The sequence below is a fragment of the Heptranchias perlo genome, chromosome 24, assembly GCF_035084215.1.
Source record: "Heptranchias perlo isolate sHepPer1 chromosome 24, sHepPer1.hap1, whole genome shotgun sequence".
Classification (NCBI taxonomy): domain Eukaryota; kingdom Metazoa; phylum Chordata; class Chondrichthyes; order Hexanchiformes; family Hexanchidae; genus Heptranchias; species Heptranchias perlo.
In genome coordinates this window covers 44974341-44997262 of record NC_090348.1, presented here as the reverse complement: position 1 = coordinate 44997262, position 22922 = coordinate 44974341, and the positions used below count along the sequence as shown (strand labels likewise).

Genomic DNA, 22922 nt, shown 5'->3' with positions numbered 1-22922 from the left:
TTGGGTTCACCATTAACCAGAAACTCAACTGGACAAGCCACATAAATGCCGTGGCTACTAAAGCAGGTTGGAGGCTGGGTTCTGCGACAAGTGACTCACCTCCTGACTCCGCAAAGCTTCTCCAATATCTAGAAGGCACAAGTCAGGAGTGTGATGGAATGCTCTCCATGTGCTTGGATGGGTGCAGCTCCAACAATACTCAAGGAGGTCAACATCAGGACAAAGTAGTCCATTTGATCGGCATCCCATCCACTGGCTTAAACACCCAGTTCCACCACCACTGCCGCACTGTTGCTGCAGTGCATTGGCTGCAGTATGCACTGCAGCAAGTTGCCAAGGGTTCCTTGACAGCATCTCTCAAACCTGCAACCTAGAAGGGCAGCAGGTGCATAGGAACACCATCATCTCCAAGTCACACACCATCCTGACTTGGACATATATCGCTGTTCCTTCATCGTCGCTGAGTCAAAATCCTGGAACTCCCTAATTAACAGCTTTGTGGGAGTACCTTCACCACATGGACTTCAAGAAGGCTGCTCACCACCACCTTTTCAAGGGCAACCAGGAATGGGCAAAAAATGCCGGCCTTGCCAGCTACGTCCACATCCCGAGAATGAATTTTTAAAAAATGAAGTGGGGTTGAAGATGTTTGCCTTTCTAACAAACAATACCCGTCAAAGAAATTAAGGAGGTGAAAGGTTTAAGATATCTAAGAGATGTGACAAGCTATTATATAAATGTATTTTTTTTCTTGCCCAGTCTAGCCATCTTGTGGGCTCTTAAGAGCAAGATTGTCAAGTGTGTTCAATTACATCCCACACTCATTAGAAGCTGGTTTACACTATGCCAAGGATCATAGGATCCATAGAGTTAAAAAAAAGACTTGCACTTAGTACCCTGAATTAGCTGCAGGAAAAGATAATGGCACTCCCTCGTAGTGATAAGATCACACTGTTTTAAGATGGATGTTTTTCAAAAAAACATTGCTATCATGTTGGCAGAAGATAGTGTTTATAAAATAAATATGTTCTGAATTATGACTTTAAACTTTTATACAACCCATGTTTTTTTTATATAGATCACTGGTTTTTGCTTCTACTGAGGTATCACCTGAATCTTATTGACAACTTGCATTTATATGGCACATGATGTAGAAATGCCGGTGATGGACTGGGGTTGACAAATGTAAACAATTTTACAACACCAAGTTATAGTCCAACAATTTTATTTGAAAATCACAAGCTTTCGGAGGCTTCCTCCTTCCTCAGGTGAATGTCCGGAAATCCTTGAACCTTTCGCATTTATATTCAGAGAACAATACCTGGTGATTACAGATAATCATTCCAACTGCCCGTTGTCAAGGCAATCAAAGTGTTCAGACAGAGAGGTGTTACCTACAGGACCACCGAATATACAAACGGCCAGAACACAAAACAGAGAGAGGGAGAAACATTCAGGCTTGGGCTGATAAGTGGCAAGTAATATTCGCGCCAGACAAGTGCCAGGCAATGACCATCTCCAACAAGAGAGAGTCTAACCACCTCCCCATGACATTCAATGGCATTACCATCGCCGAATCCCCCACCATCAACGTCCTGGGGGTCACCATTGACCAGAAACTTAACTGGACCAGCCATATAAATACTGTGGCTACAAGAGCAGGTCAGAGGCTGGGTATTCTGCGGCGAGTGACTCACCTCCTGACTCCACAAAGCCTTTCCACCATCTACAAGGCACAAGTCAGGAGTGTGATGGAATACTCTCCACTTGCCTGGATGAGTGCAGCTCCAACAACACTCAAGAAGCTCGACACCACCCAGGACAAAGCAGCCCGCTTGATTGGCACCCCATCCACCACCCTAAACATTCACTCCCTTCACCACCGGCGCACTGTGGCTGCAGTGTGCACCATCCACAGGATGCACTGCAGCAACTCGCCAAGGCTTCTTCGACAGCACCTCCCAAACCCGCGACCTCTACCACCTAGAAGGACAAGAGCAGCAGGTACATGGGAACAACACCACCTGCACGTTCCCCTCCAAGTCACACACCATCCCGACTTGGAAATATATCGCCGTTCCTTCATCGTCGCTGGGTCAAAATCCTGGAACTCCCTTCCTAACAGCACTGTGGGAGAACCTTCACCACAAGGGCTGCAGCGGTTCAAGAAGGCAGCTAACCACCACCTTCTCAAGGGCAATTAGGGATGGGCAATAAATGCCGGCCTCGCCAGCGACGCCCACATCCCACGAACGAATAAAAAAAATGGGAGCAGTGGTTATGATCTGAAGTTTTTGAAATCAATGGAATCAATACAACCTTCCGGACTCAACATTGATTTCAATAACTTCATCTTTTGAACCACTAGGCGAGAGAACTTCTATTCTACATAGCTAGCCTCAATCTTTTGTATTTCCCGAAATGTAATTACATCACACTATTTACATAGAGGTGAGCCATTGATGTCCGACACCCGGCCTAGATAGTGAGTATTCCATTTAGAGAGTCTACTCCAGGCCAACAGTAACCAATTCTAAGTGGCCACAAAAAATGGCACAGCTACAAATCCTTAACATAAAAAATAAACACAGATTCTTATATATGAGACAGGCTTCTGATCTGTCACAATCAAGATGCTCCATGTTGAATTAATTCTTTTACTGCACTGTTAGATTCAAAATTCCATTTAATTGTCAACATAATATACATTAAAAACATCTTCCACTAAGTCATAATACAATTAAAATAGTACACAGGAGTCTTTTGTGGCATTCATAATTACATGATAATTCAGTGGAGAATATCCTTCACCTTTAGAAACACCTCAATTTAAAATAACAGGTCACATGCTGGAGAACAGATTTCGAAAATGAAAGATTTTTCAGATAAAACTGCACTAGTCATTGGATTTTTAGCAGTTACTTTGAAAGATGCTCATAACCACAATTGAAACAGCACAGCATTATTGAAGTGATTTTACACTAATGATAATTGTTAATTGACTACCATCAAAGTATTGTGACATCTTTAAGAATGCAATTGCAGTGAACAGTTTATTCAGTAATTCCCCAGGAAATAAGATTTCAACAACTGAACCAGATGGTTATCTTCATGAATAGGAAAAAAGTACATTTTGTGCAAAGACAGTGCAAATGCTGCCTGAATTTATGAAGGCCTCCTTAGACCTGTTACCTCCTATAAGCGGGCTGAACAGTGCTCCTGCGTATTTTAACTAGTACAAAAAGACACCATACCGTAGTGTCACTACTAATGTCATACCATTTTACTTAAAGAAAACAGCAGCTGATGACAATGTTTGAACGCCTCAATATAAAATGTTTGTTCACTTATGTCTTGATCTCAGTATCAACTTCGGTTAATCTGAAGCATCAAACAACAGGGGCGTGATTTTGACCCCGAGCCGGGAGATTTGGGGGGGAGGGGGGGGGGCGGGGCGGGGAAGTCAGATTACGGATGGGAAACCCAGAAGTACGAGTTTCCCGGATGTCCTTACGATTTTGACGTAAGGACGTCTTTTTATTTATTTTTTGTCGGTTTGCCATCTGACTGACCGGCCTGATTGACAGACTGGTCTCAGTTGGACAGGAGAGCAGCCAAGGAGAGGACGTCCTCAGGTAAGTCTTTGATTGTATGGATGCGGGGGGCAGTGGGGGGAGGGGGCATGGGTGCGGGGGCATGGCGGGGGTGGGTGGGAGGAAAGCCAGTCATGGGGGAGGGATCGGGGGTCATCGCAGGGTCCACGATTATTTGGGGGGGTGTCAGGGGTCCGCAATTATTGGGGGGGGGGGGGGGTGAGGATCGGGGGTCATCGTGAGGGTCCGAGATCATTGAGGGGAGTCCGCGATTGTTGGGGGGTTATTGCAGGTAGGCTTGTTGGGCCTGGGGGAAGCACTCCTGCTCCTCCGGGCCCACAAGCTATGCCAGAAAGGCTCTTACCTGCAGTTTCGGGCCTTCTCGCCTCCTTTCACGTGGCGTGAAGGAGAAGGCCCTAGAATCCAGGCCCCCATGGTTTGAAATTGCAAGTTCTGCAAAAATGGAGGCTTGCAGCCTCCTTGAAAGGTTTTAATCACCAATCCGTCTCCTGGGATTGGCGGATTGGTCGGCCGCCACTGGTCCTGCCCCGGTGAAAACTGGAAATGTGAGGGTTGGAGGCGGATCTGAAATGGTTGCGATTTTGAATGCCTCTCCATCCCCCAGCCACCCGTTTTTCAATATTAAAATCAAGCCCCAGTGTCAGTTTGTCAACCCTCGAAATGCACTGGTGCCAAAGACAAATTGCAAATCAGATCCAGGGCACACAATAGTCAGAAAGTAATAGGATTGTTTCTTTTGATCCAGAAGACATCACGATTGGTAAATTATTTCAGTATTGATCTGGGCACAAGAAAAAACCCAGGATATTGCCTTTCTCTCACATTTTGGATTGGACAATAGCAGTTGGGTGTTGAAGCTCAAGGTGCTTTTCTAGAAATGCTAGAATCTTTTTCCAAGAGTCCTCCTGAGCATCTGCATGAGGTTTGGCCTCTCCACCCCACAACACATTCACTGCAGAAAGAAACAGTGTAAAATAAGGACACGTTAGTTAGTAACTTGAGGTTTTAGGTTAGCATAATTGACAGATCCGTAATATTGCTGGGAGTCCAGTAGCTGAATAAATTCTTACAACCACTACTTAAATGTTATCTTTTTTTGAAAAATAAATCTCCTTTACCTCATTAGAGGAAAGCCGCATGGAGCCTAGATGCCATCACTGGCATTTGTATCTGCAAAACGCTAACCATCACATGGAGCCTAGATGCCATCACTGGCATTTGTATCTGCAAAACGCTAACCATCACATGATAGAAAGCAAAGGTTTTGAGAGTTCTTGCACTGTCCTACATTATGGAAAATCCCAGCAATATCTTTGTCCATTTTTGAGTTTCGGTGCTCCAAGGTACTAAACAACAATTGACAGTTCCTAGAACAAGTGGTACAAATGGATCCTGCCCAGTGAATGAAACCAACAGTCCTGCATTTCTAAAGCAAAATATTGCAGATGCTGGAAATCTGAAATAAAAACAGAAAATGCTGGAGAAGCTCAGCAAGTGAGGCAGCATCTGTGGAGAAAGAAATAGAGTTAATAGGCTCGATATTAGGAGGGAGGCGGGTTGGCAGCGGGGGGGGGTCGACTGGGTGCGTGGGTGACGCGCCCAGTGAATTCAAGATGCTCCGCACACGATCGCAGCCTAATTGAAGGCACTTACCTTGGCTTCTGGGTTTCGCGCTGGAAAGCTGCGCAGCGGGCGGACTGCGCAGCCACATCATAGGCTGTCAGCTGGAGGAGCCCTATTTAAAGGGGGAGTCCTCCACTGACTGATGCTGCAGAAAGGAGCCAAAATTACAGCATAGAGCAGTCCAGGGGGAAGGCTGCTCCCAGGTTTAATGATGCCTCACTCCAGGTCCTACTGGATGGGGTGAAGAGGAGGACGACAGAGATCTTCTCCCCGGCGAACGGGAGGAAGTGGCCTGCCTCTGCCACCACGAAGGCCTGGCTCGAGGTGGCAAAGGGGGTCACCAGCACCAACATATCACGCATCTGCATACAGTGCAGGAGGCGCTTCAATGACTTAAGTAGGTCAGCCGAAGTGAGCACACTTACTCATTCCCCTACACTCCGTCTGCCACATCACCGCCACCACCCCACATTTCCTTCTGCACTGCCAACACTACTCTATCACATCTCTCCTCACACCCACTCAAAGCTCATCCTCATCTTACCTGCACTTACTTACCTCGCCAGTACTCATCCCACCACTACAACTCAACCCAATCCTCATACAATCTCATGGCTCCGTCTCATACTCACCCGCTCATGCATCTCTTTCACGGTCAGCCTCACCCAACCTGCCACTACCTGTGCTGCAGCCACATGCATCATATATGTGTAGTAGGAAGCGTAAGGCAAACGTGTCGTGAGCATGAAGGGGATGCACAAGGGTGTTTGAGGGTTTGTCATGGTTTTTACTTACATTTGATTTCTGATCAACTCACATTACATATTGTATTGTCACCACTACTGCCATGTCTTTGCAAATCTTGTCTGGTTTGTGCAATAATGCCCTTTCCTGAGGATCATCATGAAGACCCACACCTGATGCCACCCATTGTGTCACTGCAGAGTGGGTGTAGGTGTATTTGCAGGGCTCTTTTGTGCAGACGACTGAGAGACGCCAGCGATGTCCCTGGTGGTACCCTGGAAGGATGCGGAGAAGTTGTTGAGGGCAGTGGTGACTGACAGCAACAGGTAAGAAGATGGTGCTCAGGCCAGCCGGGAGCAGCTCGGCATCAAGGAGGCTGCAGATGTCCATGACTACATGTCGAGTGACTCTGAGCCTCCGTGTGCACTGCTGCTCAGAGAGGTCCAGGAAGCTGAGCCTCGGTCTGTAGACCCTGTGGTGAGGGTAGTGCCTTCTGCGACGCATCTCTCGCTACGGTTGCCCTCCCTCCTGCTCTGCAGGTGGATGTGTCACAGCATTGTGTTGCGCAGCTCCACATGTCAGAGGTGGACGGCATGGCCGGCGAGGCTGGTGATGCTGTTCATCCTCCGAGGAGGTCATGACTACAGCTATGGCGGCCCCCATCCAGAAGATGCACGTTTGGGGGGTCCGCAAGGTAGGTAAATGTGTCTGCACACCGGAGTTGAGATTCCAACTTGGTGAATTTTATTGTTAGGAGGAGGGTGGTGGAGGCCAATCTTTGATCAAAGTGACAGAGTGGTCTCCTGCAATGAGTGAGGGTCTCCCCCCCACCCCCTCCCCCCACCTGTCAAATGGACCTTTGCAGCTGCCACAGGCTGGTGGCTGCAACACGTCCATTTCAACTGGGAGTGTTTCCCCCAGTAGGGGAAACACGCTCAGTTGAGATGAAAATCCCACCCCTCCTAAAATATCCTACAAATCAGGTCTGCTAACGACCTGAACTATGTAATTAATTGCCTTAAGTGGGAGCCCGCCGGCTTTAATTGCCGGCGGGAGTCCCGCATGCGGGGGCTGCGCACGCATCTAAGTGCGTCACTGGGGAACCCGGAAGTGAGCGGGTTGGAGCCGGGGTCCGGACCCGCCCCGGGAATCCCCGATTCTCGGAGCCCCCCGCCACAAACCCGCTGGCTCGGACGTCTAAAAATTGAGCCCAATGTTTCAGGTCAAAGACCTTTCGTCAGAACTAGAAGATATATTTCTATTGGCTCCTAATTCATTTCTGAAGCGACTGAGAGCAGCACATTTGGTTGTAAAAAGATATGTAGGGAAGTGTATTTTCAGAGCAGCCAAACGCAAAGAAAGAGGTGCTTCTGAATTCAAGCTTCCAAACACATTGTGGAGGCCTGAAGTAATTCCTTTAAGTCCCATGCAAGACTCCTCAATTTGTAGTGCACAGAGATCCGCTCCCAGGTCTATGCAAATAATGCTTTCTAAGCCTCCAGGTGAGCAATCAAACACAGGCTTACTCAGCTCCTATCTTAACTTCCTCCCTTGCCTCTCGTCAACACCTTCTCTTGAAAGCTACACAAGACATTGGGAACTTGACATTGAAAGCATGAACATCTGTTAATGCTGGATGGGGAGATGGTTGGGTGCAAAAGATAAAATTCAACAAACTTTCATTTTTTTAAAAAATACACTACTAACTCATTTATATAATCATTTATGTTCATAATACATTTATAGGTCAGGTGTAATAGGAGCATGACGGAACAAGAAGGCCTACCGCCTTCTCAGGGCAACTAGGGATGCAGCCTTGCCAGTATCGCCCACATCCCGAGATCAAATAAAAATCTATAACCTCCCACATTACTGAGTTTCCAATCCTAGGCAGGAGCAGATAGCAGACATATCCTCAAATTAGGAAGAGGCAAAATTGGAGATATCAGTGGCTGTCAAGGTCACAACCGGTCTGAACACTTATGCATACTTATACACTTGTGGACTACGGTTTTAAATGCACAGGCCTGGGATCAACTTCCTGCCCTTTTCTGGTGATAATGAAGGTGGTACAGTGTTACACTGTGCAAATTTGCAAGGGGTGGGTGGGTTTGCAGTGGGCACTATAGCATTCTGTAGTGCCTGCTGTTTGGGGGGGGGGGGGGGGTGCAAGGTTTCCTTTTTCAAATAATAGTTTTGGACTAGCAGGGAAATGGCACAAGGTGCCCCTGCTCCATTTTTCTCTACCATTCACTGCAAGAAAGGGGGTAAGCAGGATGAAAATCTAGGCTGAAATTTCTAGTTCAAGGAAACAAGGCATCAGTCACTTACTTGACAAATCTAAGAACAGAATTTATTGTTGTTATCCCCAGTGGCAGCTCGAAAGGATCCCGATGCATAAGTGTTCAGACCGGTTGTGACCTTGACAGCCACTGATAATGCCATGCCTCTGGTGAAGCTGGGCTGCAGGTCCGGTTGGAGCATGTGGCATAACTAACAGCAGCTGTTCTAAGTTATAGCCCCCGCAGGCACTGCTCTTCGAATATAGGAATTCCCATGAATACCCATTATGGCACTATGCAACAGGAGTCAGAAAAAATTGATTTTTTTTTGCAGTGAGCAGAAGGAAACAGAATGGGAGCAAGCCCAAATCGTAACAGTTCTTTCAGCAGGTCTAACCAGTGCCCACAATAACTCAATGAGGTGTTTCACATGATCAATTGCTCATTTAGATAAGCCCTCTATTATAGGGAATCTAGGTTGAAGTTTGTGGTAGCACACTGTGCATGTGCATATGCATATGCAAGTGCCCAACAGGAAAAGAACACATTGTGCAAACATATGAATTTGAAGGCAAAAGCATAAAATGATTATGAAATAAATCAGTGAGTATCCAAATTGAAATTGTTTCCAATCGCAGAAGGGAATAGAAAGCTCAAAGCCATTACAACTTTGTTATGTAACACACAAAGTCTGAATGACATCTTTGGGTATAACTAGTGGGGACAAGACTACCTAAAAATGTTTGAATTATAAGGAGTAATATAAAATAGTGCATTAGTACTTGGAGGGTCAATGCTATTTCTGGTACTAACCCACCTGTTCTCTTTTTGGAATGTAACCTAAACTTGGATTGCCTGCAGTGTGGGCTATATGGAGGTTCAATAAGATGTCCGGTTTGGGGGTATGAGAGTATAGTGAGCAAGTGATCGTTTCCTGCAGCCTTCATCAGCTTCTGGATCTGAAATGGAAAAGTAACCAAATTTACACTTTCAAATATATCTGGTCAATACCTCAAATCTCATACATAAATCAACTGATTAATCATGAAATGGGGCATAATATGCACTTACCTCAAAGGCCGCTTCTAGCGTAGGCCAGTTCTGATCATCCTCCCCAGAAATTAGCATCATGGGGCATTTGACTTTATCAACCTATCAATCAGACAACATAAGGGTTTATGCAGTGGGGAGTTAACAACAGTTCGTTCATGGGTATGAAGTCCTGTAACTCAAAAACATGACAGGCATGAGAAAGTAGAAATATAATTTGCACAAGTGAGAAATATACAAATATCACTTTGCCATTTGAGACCTTGGTAGCTACCTCAGCTCAGAACATTCTCTACTTTTGTCTCCCTATAAAGGAATCTTTCAAATTCAAACATTTGCTTTGCAGCATGAATTTGTGCAACAAACATCTTTAAAATTTGGAGTTGAAATAGGCGAAATATACTTGAAATTTTGTTTCTTCAAATATTACATGCAATTGAGCACTACAAGTGAAAAATTATCATCTATTCCTACCTTAGATTTCAGTTTTTAATAGATAGACAGCCAACTTACAGGTTTAAATCAAGCAACCCATGTAAATGAGGGACCTTGAAGAGACACTTTACTGTATTTTTTTTTAAAGTTTAATACGAATGCTGTGTTACAGTTGCACTTTCATGTACCATACACATTTTTCCTGTGTTTATGGCCTGACAAGTTTCCATAAGCAGATCAAGTCTCTTATGAACCAAAATCTGCATCTATATATTCTGCCGTATATGGATTAACATAATCGAGGTCTAACAATTAACCCCAAATCACAGTATATTGCCCACTGGTGAATAGTGGGACTCACTATGACTGATCTTACTGTCATATGATTCTCACCACTAAATTTCTTTTTTCTAAATAGGAATTTGTAGTTTACCAGTATTACAGCAGTTTTAAGTTGGCTGCAGTAACTGCACGCCGAGAAAGGATCGCTAAAAGCAATCTACAAAGGCCATCTGCCGCTGCCAAAAACAAATGACTCATCTTCGTTGATGTTGACTATTTTTAGGCAGTCCCCCATCAAGGGAAAATAGATTGATTGTTTAAGCAGATGCATATTTCCCTACAAAATGGTAGCAGATCCTAAGTAAGCCCAGGTAATAATAATAATTAATATTGATCAACAGCTTACCAGACTTGGAGCTCGGCTTTGTCCTGAAGATGTGTGAATTACCTCAGTCAGTCTGAGGGGCTACTTTAATAACTTGGAACCCTGAAATGTTTCACAGTGGGTTGGCTTTGATTAATTATGAATGATAGCTGTCTATCTACCTTTATACTAGACAAGATCAAAGAAAAGAAATATAAATGGGACCGGAGACATTGCTGGCAGTTCCTTTCCTGCTGTGTTGTCATACAAGGGCCAGGGGCTAACAAAGGACTGTGTGCAATGTCTTTCTCACACAAAAGTTTTTCATCAAGGACATGTAGTTCTAGTTACTAAAGTTACTGCAAAGAACTGTTAAGGCTTCTTGACTATTGGTTTTAAACGACTGGTGAAAAATTCATTCTACTCACTATGCTGATAGAGCACAAAATGGATCAGTCTCAATAAAAAATGATTTGGTAGTTTTCAGATTAGGTTATATTAGCATATTATTTTCCAGGAATTACAGGAATAACCAATACCATTTCCAGTGTATAGAACAGAGATGAAAATAGGTTTGCTCTTCATCCTAGGCATGTTATGCCCTAGATAGTGTTTACATATGGTTACATTTCGGTTCATAGAGAACAAGGGACTGCCTATGGAAGTGTTCTTTTGAAGTGAGCACGAGTTTTTAAAAAAAGTGTTGGGAGATGGTTCAAATTGTAATACCCAGCACACACTCATGAGACCTCAGGAGGCAGAACATTTACCACACCCCTAGACCAGTTGTCCAGGTTTATTTGCAGTTTAAAATAACACGGGGAAAGAGAAAGACGTACAATATACTAACAGTCCAATAATCAAATTTACATTATACTCAAACTAGATTAACTAGTTTAAATCAAAGTCAACCCCATAATTCTTATAGCTCCTCTCAGCAAGTTCCTGGAAATAATCTATTTAAACCACTTCCTCATAGTGAGCAGCTAAAGAGTGGCCTTAAAAAGACAGGATAGGTTAAACATACAGGCTATGAAATTCCTCAGGTCGCAATCCTGATGATTACACAGGGATCACGCCCAAATGTGTGCTCCAGCACTGGCCCCATTGCAGTTTGCGGGGTCAGTGGGAGGGCACCTTATTAGCTTGGGGCAGGCAGGCGCAAGCACCATTATGAGTCCATCTGTGGTGTCATCCTGCCCCATGTCCATGGAAACTCTAGACTCTTTATGCCCAGCAGATGGAGGTTGGGGAGGCAAAGGTTACAAAGGTCCCCTTGGCTCTGAGCAAGATGGCTGATCTGGAATTATTTTTTTAATTCATACCTATTTGAGGGTGCAGACCCCTATAGCGGGGGCCACATATACCCTTGTGTAGGCTAGTACGCCACCACTCACTTGGCATACATGCCGCCACGACAACAACAGGTCCCAACTGATGAGCAGGAATGGGAACTCTCACGAAGGGAGTCCCCAGTCCACTGGTCCCACCCCTTGTCACTACAAGATAGAAGTTTCACCCATTACAAGACATTAAGGCGTCTATTGTTTTCCTAACCTTTCTGCCAATCTCCTGCCAGAGTTATGGCAGAACACAGGGGAACACTGATTGAATTCTGGGGCCACAATATTCCCCAGCCTTTCAAATATAGAGGCTTGAAGCCCATAAGAAAGTCTCAGGATTATAAAATCAATCTACATCAATCCTTTGATATAGAAACAGTTTAAAGATTTTTCTTAAATAGGATCTAAGCAGGATCACAAAACAGTCAACAATAACAACTTGCATTTATATGGCGCCTTTAACAGAGTAAAATGGCCACAATATGTCAATCGCCTGGGAGACATGTTATCTCTCTGTGTTCACACCTTTTCAATTAGCTTGGTTCTAACACATCCCAGTTGAAATATCATTTTCAGATGGCTAGCACCAAGATTAATTCACAAAAGTAGTGATGTCGTAAACAGAAAATGTACTATGTTTTGGACAAACAGATAGGGATTGAAACAATGACAATGTATTGAGCTTGATGCTAGCTGAGAATGGTTTCGATCCATTGACCTCTGGGTTATGGGCCCAGCACGCTTCTGCTGCGCCACTCTGCTCAGACGGACAGACACTGACATTGAATAAGGTAACGAGCACAATTGCAATGCAGACAGCCATTCGTAGACTAACATTACCACACAACAAAGGATCTTACATACAGGCATTCCAGAGTACAGCTGGCTCTGCCATTTTTAATACAGATTTACATTTTACAATTTAAAGTCATACAAATCAGACAGAAATTCATATTTTTCATTGCCGCTTGCTCTGCAATTTGTACTGAACTAAGCATCTTTTATTATTCCTATACTTAACAGAACCCTTTACCTTCACTAGCTTCTTTGGATCATCTGAGAACGGCAAGGAAATATCTCTCCATATCATAGCACCATCTTCTGTAAACTTAACTTTACTCATATCTCTGGGTGGGGAGGCAAAAAAAAGGAAAGACAAGTCAATGACTAGACAATGAAACCCAATGGTAACATATCTTTTCTGTATTGTGCTGCTAAAATAACCACTAAATCTACAAACCCTCCCAGTTTTTAAAATTAGTGTACCAGAGATTTACATAACCTACCAAGTTCACAACAGTTGAGGAGGCATTTGAAGACCTTTTATCAAGACATTTAAGTTTTTTTGCAGACGGCAACCACTTCCCCCTGACCTTCAATGGCACCGAGTCACCCATCAACATCAGGGCTGGAGATCCCCACTGATCATAAGCTCAACTGGACCAGCAATATCAACAGGACAGCTATAGGAGCAGAGCAGAATCTGGGTATTGTATGATGAGTGACTCAGCTTCTGACCCCTTAAAGCCTCTCCACTATCAACAACACTCACTACGCCCCAGGATAAGTGCAGCCATAACTCTCAAGAAGCTCAACACCATTCAAAACAAAGCAGTCTGCTTGACGGGCTCCCCTCAACCAAGACACACAGCATACTGACATGGACATGCAATCACCGTTACTTCAATGTCATTGGATCTATATCCTGGAAATCCCATCGTGGGAGCAACATCACCTCAAGGACCGCAGCAATTCGAGAAGGCCCATCACATTTTCTCAAGGCAATGAGGGATAGGCAATAAATGCAGTCTTGCCAGCATCACCCACATCCCGAGAACAAATATTAAAAAAGTGACTCCAATTGGCACATTAGCCTTTGGTCTTTTTTGTTTTCTCCTGAAATGTGAATGGAATTCACAGGTCATCAGCTGACCTTTCCTTCAGGGGGTTAAAAAGGAGTGGAGGGGGCGGGGGAAGGATCTACAGTAACGTAGTTTGTACATGGTCTGTGAAAGAAATCAAGGGCTCGCGTTGGGCCAAATGTCCTTTTTTCAATCAGTATTTGTGATTTAGCAGAAGCTACAGGAGGCGACAGTCATGATGATGATGAACAAAAACATAAAAGGCTAGAAACACAGGTCAGTCGGTACTTGAGGAGAGAGACTCGCCAAGTCAGCATTTCAGGCCAAACCCTTCTTCTGAATGGAATGCTGATTTGTCTGGTCTCTCCACATATGCTGACTAACCTGCTGAGTGCTTCCAGCCTTTTCTACATTGTATTCACATTTCTAGCATTTCATGTTATTGCTTTTTATTAGACACAATAATTTTTTTTTTACAGCAGGGAACCATGATTTTGAAGCCAGAATCTGGCAAACAGCAACCAGACTCCCAGCTGATAAAAGTTTCTCTTGTGTTTTTTTCTGTAATGAACACAACTGCACACAATAATTTTTGCAAACTTCTATTGTATTGTAGGAACATAGGTCCTGAAATTTCACTTGTGACAATCCTGCTGCCCTACAACACTGAACCCCCAATGGAGTTTCAGGGTTAAGTATGAGGGAAAATCATTTGAATGGGGCAGGCAGGTGTGCATTTGGTGAAAACCTGCTCCATGCCAACAGAAATTCAGCCGAGGAGGGGAGTGTTGTCCAGGCGCCCCCATCTCTGGTAATGCTCCGTTTGGGGCCAATGCAGAATAATTTTTTAAAAAATATTTTTCTCTCTTTGGGGGTCCAGGCCTCTTGCCACCGGTGGGGCCCACGTGTGGAGGACGGTACACATCACTTTACTGGGTGTATTGGCTGACACTACTACGACAACTCCCCAGTAAGGCTCAATCGTGGGAACTGCAGCTTGCTGAGTCCCCATTCCTGGCCCATTTGCCTTGGTGGGAGGGTGTAATTACAGCGTATTGAGTTTACATATGTAGTTTACATTATAAATGTGGATATAAAATTTAAAATAGAAATAGTTGGCAGTAAGTGTCCTTAGATGATGTGTATTTTATTTATCTCCCGCAGAATTGATTATATTCACAACAGAAAAATATTTTTGGCTTCAAATGCTGAATCACAGCATGCTTCAAAATGCACCAAAAATGTTGAAAATCAAAATTTCTTTGGTGTGGGGTTATGCCTCAGACTCCCCATGGAAATAAATTATGCACCATCATTTCCCCCAAATATTTCTAAATCCACCATTGTAAAATAACACCTTTGTATACTTCAGTTTTCCCCCTATAATACAACTAACGGAATATTGGGTATAGCCACAGCTTAAGTCATGAAAACTGCCTGTGCACTCCTAGTGTAACTACTACTTTTTGTATGTGAGACCATTGGGTATTGTTTTCACTGAGAAACAAGCTGAATTGCAGAATGTGATCCCAAATCACTAATACAATTCCTGAAATCCAATGTGATAAAAAGATATTTAATTTATTCAGTCACCTTACCCATTCTTTGAAAGGGTATATTAACAGAATATGTTGAGCAGTAGGATGTTACTCTGGTTAGCAGTGCCACTAGATTTTTAAGCAATATTGCTGTGCAGGATATAAATCAGTCCAAGGAAAATGTGAGGGAAGCAAACTCAGTGCAGCCTACGTCCTTTCATGATGTGGAGATGCCGGTGATGGACTGGGGTGGACAAACGTAAGGAATCTTACAACACCAGGTTATAGTCCAACAGTTTTATTTGAAAATCACAAGCTTTCGGTGATTATCTCCTTCGTCAGGTGAGTGAGTGAAAGGTTCTCAAATCGCATATCTTATATTAGGCTGGGACACGATCACACCAATCAAAGGTGTCGTTGGTGTTCAGACAGGTTAGCCACGGAAAACAGTACATCCCAGTATACTGAATACACACTGGGTTAGATTACAAAGCCAGAGAGAGAAAGAGACCTGAAAGGCAGAGAGAGAGAGAGAGAGAGAGAGACAGAATGTTCAGTTGTATTAAAAACAGATAACTTTTTTTTTCCTGCTGGTGGGGTTACATGTAGCGTGACATGAACCCAAGATCCCGGTTGAGGCCGTCCTCATGGGTGCGGAACTTGGCTATCAATTTCTGCTCGACGATTTTGCGTTGTCGTGTGTCTCGAAGGCCGCCTTTGAGAACACTTACCCGAAGATCGGTGGCTGAATGTCCTTGACTGCTAAAGTGTTCCCCGACTGGGAGGGAACCCTCCTGTCTGGCGATTGTTGCGCGGTGTCCCGTTCATCCGTTGTCACAGTGTCTGCATGGTCTCGCCAATGTACCATGCTCCGGGGCATCCTTTCCTGCAACGTATGAGGTAGACAACATTGGCCGAGTCACAGGAGTATGAACCATGTACCTGGTGGGTGGTGTCCTCTCGTGTGATGGTGGTATCTGTGTCGATGATCTGGCATGTCTTGCAGAGGTTGCCGTGGCAGGGTTGTGTGGTGTCGTGGACGCTGTTCTCCTGAAAGCTGGGTAATTTGCTGCGAACGATGGTCTGTTAGAGGTTGGGTGGCTGTTTGAAGGCGAGTAGCGGAGGTGTGGGGATGGCCTTAGCGAGGTGTTCGTCGTCATCGATGACATGTTGAAGGCTGCGGAGAACAAGGCGTAGTTTCTCCGCTCCGGGGAAGTACTGGACGACGAAGGGTACTCTGTTGGTTGTGTCCCGTGTTTGTCTTCTGAGGAGGTCTATGCGATTCTTCGCTGTGGCCCGTCGGAACTGTCGATCGACAAGTCGAACGCCATATCCCGTTCTTACGAGGGCGCCTTTCAGCGTCTGTAGGTGTCCATCGTGTTCCTCCTCGTCTGAGCAGATCCTGTGTATTCGCAGGGCCTGTCCATAGGGGATGGCCTCTTTGACGTGGTTAGGGTGGAAGCTGGATAAGTGGAGCATCGTGAGGTTGTCCGTGGGCTTGCGGTAGAGTGAGGTGCTGAGGTGCCCGTCTTTGATGGAGATTTGTGTATCCAAGAAAGAAACCGATTCTGAGGAGTAGTCCATGGTGAGTTTGATAGTGGGATGGAACTTGTTGATGTTATCGTGTGGTCTCTTCAGCGATTCTTCGCTGTAGGTCCACAGGAAGAAAATGTCGTCGATGCACCTGGTGCACAGCTTTGGTTGGTGGTCCTGTGCAGTGACGAAGTCCTGCTCGAACTTGTGCATGAAAATGTTGGCGTATTGGGGTGCGAATTTGGTCCCCATGGCTGTTCCGTGTGTTTGGGTAAAGAACTGGTTATCGAAGGTGAAGACATTGTGATCCAGGATGAAGCGGATGAGTTGTAGGATGGCGTCTGGAGATTGGCTGTTGTTGGTGTTGAGTACTGAGGCTGTGCCTCCAACCAACGCTGTGCACCAGGTGCATCGATGACATTTTCTTCCTGTGGACCCATGGCAAAGAATCGCTGAAGAGACTACACGATAACATCAACAAGTTCCATCCCACTATCAAACTCACCATGGACTACTCCTCAGAATCGGTTTCTTTCTTGGATACACAAATCTCCATCAAAGACGGGCACCTCAGCACCTCAATCTACCGCAAGCCCACGGACAACCTCACGATGCTCCACTTATCCAGCTTCCACCCTAACCACGTCAAAGAGGCCATCCCCTATGGACAGGCCCTGCGAATACACAGGGTCTGCTCAGACGAGGAGGAACGCGATGGACACCTACAGACGCTGAAAGACGCCCTAGTAAGAACGGGATATGACGCTCGACTCATCGATCGACAGTTCCGACGGGCCACAGCGAAGAATCGCATAGACCTCCTCAGAAGACAAACACGGGACACAACCAACAGAGTACCCTTCGTCGTCCAGTACTTCCCCGGAGCGGAGAAACTACGCCTTGTTCTCCGCAGCCTTCAACATGTCATCGATGACGACGAACACCTCGCTAAGGCCATCCCCACACCTCCGCTACTCGCCTTCAAACAGCCACCCAACCTCTAACAGACCAACGTTCGCAGCAAATTACCCAGCTTTCAGGAGAACAGCGTCCACGACACCACACAACCCTGCCACGGCAACCTCTACAAGACATGCCAGATCATCGACACAGATACCACCATCACACGAGAGGACACCACCCACCAGGTACATGGTTCATACTCCTGTGACTCGGCCAATGTTGTCTACCTCATACGTTGCAGGAAAGGATGCCCCGGAGCATGGTACATTGGCGAGACCATGCAGACACTGCGACAACGGATGAACGGACACCGCGCAACGATCGCCAGACAGGAGGGTTCCCTCCCAGTCGGGGAACACTTTAGCAGTCAAGGACATTCAGCCACCGATCTTCGGGTAAGCATTCTCAAAGGCGGCCTTCGAGACACACGACAACGCAAAATCATCGAGCAGAAATTGATAGCCAAGTTCCGCACCCATGAGGACGGCCTCAACCGGCATCTTGGGTTCATGTCACGCTACATGTAACCCCACCAGCAGGAAAAAAAAAGTTATCTGTTTTTAATACAACTGGACATTCTCTCTCTCTCTCTCTCTGCCTTTCAGGTTTCTTTCTCTCTCTGGCTTTGTAATCTGACCCAGTGTGTATTCAGTATACTGAGATGTACTGTTTTCCGTGGCTAACCTGTCTGAACACCAACGACACCTTTGATTGGTGTGATCGTGTCCCAGCCTAATATAAGATATGCGATTTGAGAACCTTTCACTCACTCACCTGACGAAGGAGATAATCTCCGAAAGCTTGTGATTTTCAAATAAAACTGTTGGACTATAACCTGGTGTTGTAAGATTCCTTACATACATCCTTTCAGACAAAGGAGCAGCATATTCATAGAATCCTAGAAATTTACGGCACAGAAGGAGGCCATTCGGCCCATCGTGTCTGTGCCAGCTGAAAAAGAGCTATTCAGCCTAATCACACTTTCCAGCTCTTGATCCGTAGCCTTGAAGGTTACGGTGCTTCAAGTGCACATCTAAGCACCTTTTAAATGAGATGAGAGTTTCTGCCTCTACCATCCTTTCAGGCAGTGAGTTCCAGACCCCCACCACCCTCTGGGTGAAAAAAATTCTCCTCAACTCCCCTCTAATCCCTCTACCAATTACTTTAAATCTATGCCCCCTGGTTATTGACCATTCTGCTAAGGGAAATATGTCCTTACAAGCCACTCTATCTAGGCCCCTCATAATTTTATACATCTCAATTAAATCTCCCCTCAGCCTTCTCTGTTCTTAAAAAAAAACCTCAGCCTATCCAACCTTTCCTCACAGCTAAAATTCTCCAGTCCTGGCAACATCCTCATAATTCTCCTCTGCGCCCTCTCTAGTGCAATTACATCTTTCCTGTAATGCGGTGACCAGAACTGTATGCAGTACTCTAGCTGTGGCCTAACTAGTGTTTTATACAGTTCTAGCATAACCTCCCTGCTTTTATATTCTATGCCTCGGCTAATAAAGGAAAGTATCCCGTATGCCTTCTTAACCGCCTTATCTACCTGTCCTGCTACCTTTAGGGATCTGTGGACATGCATTCTAAAGTCCCTCTGTTTCTCTGCACTTCTCAGTATCCTACCATTTATTGTGTATTCCCTCGCCTTGTTTGCACCCCCCCGCCCAAATGCATTACCTCACACTTCTCCGGATTGAATTCCATTTGCCACTATTCTGCCCACCTGACCAGTCCATTGATATCTTCCTGCAGCCTACAGCTTTCCTCCTCACTATCAACCACATGGCCAATTTTTGTATCATCTGCAAACCTCTTAATCATTCCCCCTAAATTTAAGTCTAAATCATTGATAAATACCACAAAAGGCAAGGGACCTAGTACTGAGCCATGCGAAACCCCACTGGAAACAGCCTTCCAATCACAAAAACACTCGGCGATCATTACTCTTTGTGTCCTGCCACTAAGCCAATTTTGGATCCAACTTGCCACTTTCCCTTGGTCCCACATGGCTGACCAGTCTGCCATGTGGGACCTCATCAAAAGCTTTGCTAAAATCCATGTAGACTACATCAAACGCGCTACTCTCATCGATCCTCCTCGTTACCTCCTCAAAAAATTCAATCAAGTTAGTCAGACACAACCTTCCCTTAACAAATCCATGCTGATTGTCCGTGCCTTTCTAAATGACGATTAATACTGTCCCTCAGAACTTTTTCCAATAATTTGCCCACCACCGAGGTTAGGCTGATTGGCCTGCAATTACTTGGCCTATCCCTTTCTCCCTTTTCAAACAACAGTACAACGTTAGCAGTCCTCCAGTACCTCGCCTGTAGCAAGAGAGGATTGGAAAATGATGGTCAGAGCCTCCGCTATTTCCTCCCTTGCTTCTCTTAACAGCCTGGGATACATTTCATCCAGGCCTGGCGATTTATCTACTTTCAAAGATGCTAATTCCCCTAATATTTCCTCCCTCACTATGTTTATCCCATCCAATATTTCACACTCCTCCTCCTTAACTACAATGTCTGCACGGTCCCCCTCTTTTGTGAACAAATGCAGGCATCGATTTCGATAAAACAATTTCTTTTTAGGCTCAAGTGGTGTTTTCTCCATCCATTTTACTTTAATGTAATATTTATTTATTCCTTAAAAGTATTTTAAGTTTGAATAATCTTATTGGGCTTTAAATGTGCTTTTTTCCAAAGGGGGATATGGGAAAGCATCATAGAAATATAGTACAGAATCACAGAACTTCAACATAGGAGGCCACCATTCAGTCCCTTATGTCAGTGTTAGCTTCGTAGCAGAGCTATTCCTCTAATTCCATTAAAATAGAAAATCAACACAGAGATATAGTGCAACAGTTAGCATCAAATGCAGGCATCAATATTGATAAAGCAATTTCTTTTTAGGCTCAAGTGGTGTTTTCTCCATCCAATTTACTTTGTGCGTTTATTATGTTTGTTAGATCCTTAATTGTGTCCCACATATTCAAAAAAGAGTATTTGGCTGTGCCCATATGAAGAACAGCAAAAATACATAACATGAAAAAAACAGGAAATTAAAGTAACTTACTTGGAAAACACATCTAATACATCAACCATATCAAATTTTGTTTCCTTGAGCAGGTTATAATGAATTCCACTGATGCAGATTAAGCACTTGGGCTAAGGGAAAAGCATAACAAGTGCAGGAGATAAACAATCAAGATAAACAAAAAGAATTTGTATTCATGGTAAAAATGAAACTATGACCAATGTTCAGCAAATAAATCCATTCTAAGGGCCAAAATACCAACCAGATATGACCACAGCAAATTGTATGATAATGTACACTAGGTCAGAATTAGTAAATGCTCTAGTTTAGTTGGGAAACTGTCTCTGAGACTGTCCTATCAAATTTCTTCTGCACAAATGCAAGACCATGAATAAATCCCTCTTGCAAAACACATGGTATGCCATGGGTTATCAAGCTGGTTTGAAGGCTACATGTAAATAAATAAAACCATGGAAAATTTATCGCTATCAATTCTCATTTTGACCCTTGCTACTGTAATTTTTCTTTCACAACCTTCTTTTACCAGTCAGATGTTCCAAAAATACTATTTAGGAATTGCTCTGTAGGCAATGGATTATAACTGAAAATACACAGAGAGTGAACAGATATAAACCTAGTTTGGATTTCTCAGTAGTCAGGTAACTGGAGTTGACATATTGTATTTTTCTACCAAGTTTCCATTAAATCAAGAGACTTGATATTCCTCTTGTCTAAATCTGTTTCATTGCTGATCAACTTACATGAATACTTGGGATCTCTGTTGCCATCAGGAGTGCAAGTGTGAATCCAAATGAGAGCCCCAAAACAGCAACTCTGCCTTTTGCAACCTGTGGATGGTTATTCAGGGTACTGAAGGCGTCCTGTGAATCAGTAAATACAATGTTGCAGATGCCCCTTGTGATTTAACAGCAACATCTCTAAGTATCTGACAATAGTAAACGCCAAACGCTTGAATTGCCTCTGCCATCTGCAATGGCGCTGGATTTGCGGCAGGGCAGGACTTCCGCCACCCCTTGCCTGTGTCTGGCTTTGGCCCATTTCCTGGGTCAGGATCATTTATATACCAGGGTCCTTTGCAGCACCGATGGATGCCTTCCTTGGGGGCGGGAGGAAGGGAAATTGTTGTAATTTCTTGCTGGCTGAAGATTTTACTTTTTTTTAAAAAAAGTCAAACTTATTGAATTTGACACTTTACTTAATGCAAGCGATCGTAGAGTAAATTGGACAATTATTTAACCCCCCTCCTTCAATCCTGCCAAGGCGCAAATAACAGGAAATACATTTTACCATCTTGTTATTTGTGCTCTATTATAATACACGAGCTAATATGTGGGTGGATATACTGTACATCCAGCATCACTGCCGGTAGAAAATTCCCAGAAGTGGCATTGGGCAGCAGGGAGCTAGATTTTTCTTGCCCGCCCAGGTTTAGGCATAACCACAGAGGAAATTCAAAGGCCCAAAGCTCCAAGTGTTTCTGAGAAACAGTAAACTAACATTAGTTGCAGGATAAAGAATTATCCCGGCTTGTTAACATAATAACAAACAGAGCAATTCCAAACTGCTGGATGTCATTAAAAATTATATTCTGTTTCCTGATAATACTAACTCCCCCAAAACAGACAAAAATCACTGCAGCCACATATGGCCAGAATTGGACAGTGAGCAAATAGAGTGCCTTCTCTAGCAATGAGAAGCCCAAGACATTACGCTGAGAAGGAGAGATCTTGATACTGCCCATTCAGATTTATTCTTCAGTTACAAGGATTCAGTTGCTTGGCTTGGTAATCATATCCGATCCATACTCGGGCAAGCAAGTCATAAAGGTGGCTGTGGTCTGTCACTGTCAACAACTTTAATTTTCCGAAAAGCCTACATCCACACAGTAACGAATACCATGGCTACCTTTGTCAGACAGCGTAGAAAACTCCTCTTTTGTACCTGAACATAATATATTCCAAAGCAATTTAGACCAATGGACATGAGGAGCATGAGCACAGTCTGATCCATACCAGTATCCATCCTCTATAATGACAGGGAAAGTGGTGAGAAGGCAGAAGGTGCCCTAATGGTGCAAAGGGGGCTATAGATGGGTCGGGGAGGCTGACAGGCTCGACTGCAGTGGGGGGTTGGGGCTCTGATGGGCTGAAAGGGGCAAAAGGCATTTTGGGTCCCATTCTCCTCGCACCCCCCCCCCTCCCACATCCACAGGGCAACTAGACCGTG

The 22922-nt window shown here is 44.5% G+C and overlaps 1 protein-coding gene across 4 annotated transcripts in view; it reads right to left on the bottom strand.

Annotated features, from left to right (window-relative positions):
- Window positions 1–2668: 2668 nt before the first annotated feature.
- The window catches only part of LOC137341753 (peroxisomal succinyl-coenzyme A thioesterase-like), a 44015-nt gene continuing 23761 nt past the window's right edge, over window positions 2669–22922 (bottom strand). For 3 of the 4 annotated variants that reach the window (XM_068005220.1, XM_068005219.1, XM_068005218.1), the window contains 6 exons: window positions 21437–21556; window positions 20715–20806; window positions 12771–12864; window positions 9335–9415; window positions 9081–9222; window positions 2669–4566 (listed from right to left, as the gene is read on the bottom strand). In XM_068005220.1, coding sequence (XP_067861321.1) covers window positions 4433–4566; window positions 9081–9222; window positions 9335–9415; window positions 12771–12864; window positions 20715–20806; window positions 21437–21556 — 663 coding nt within the window. In that variant the 3' untranslated portion in view covers window positions 2669–4432. The remainder of the gene's footprint in view (window positions 4567–9080; window positions 9223–9334; window positions 9416–12770; window positions 12865–20714; window positions 20807–21436; window positions 21557–22922) is intronic. The other variant, XM_068005221.1, reaches the window with a different exon arrangement.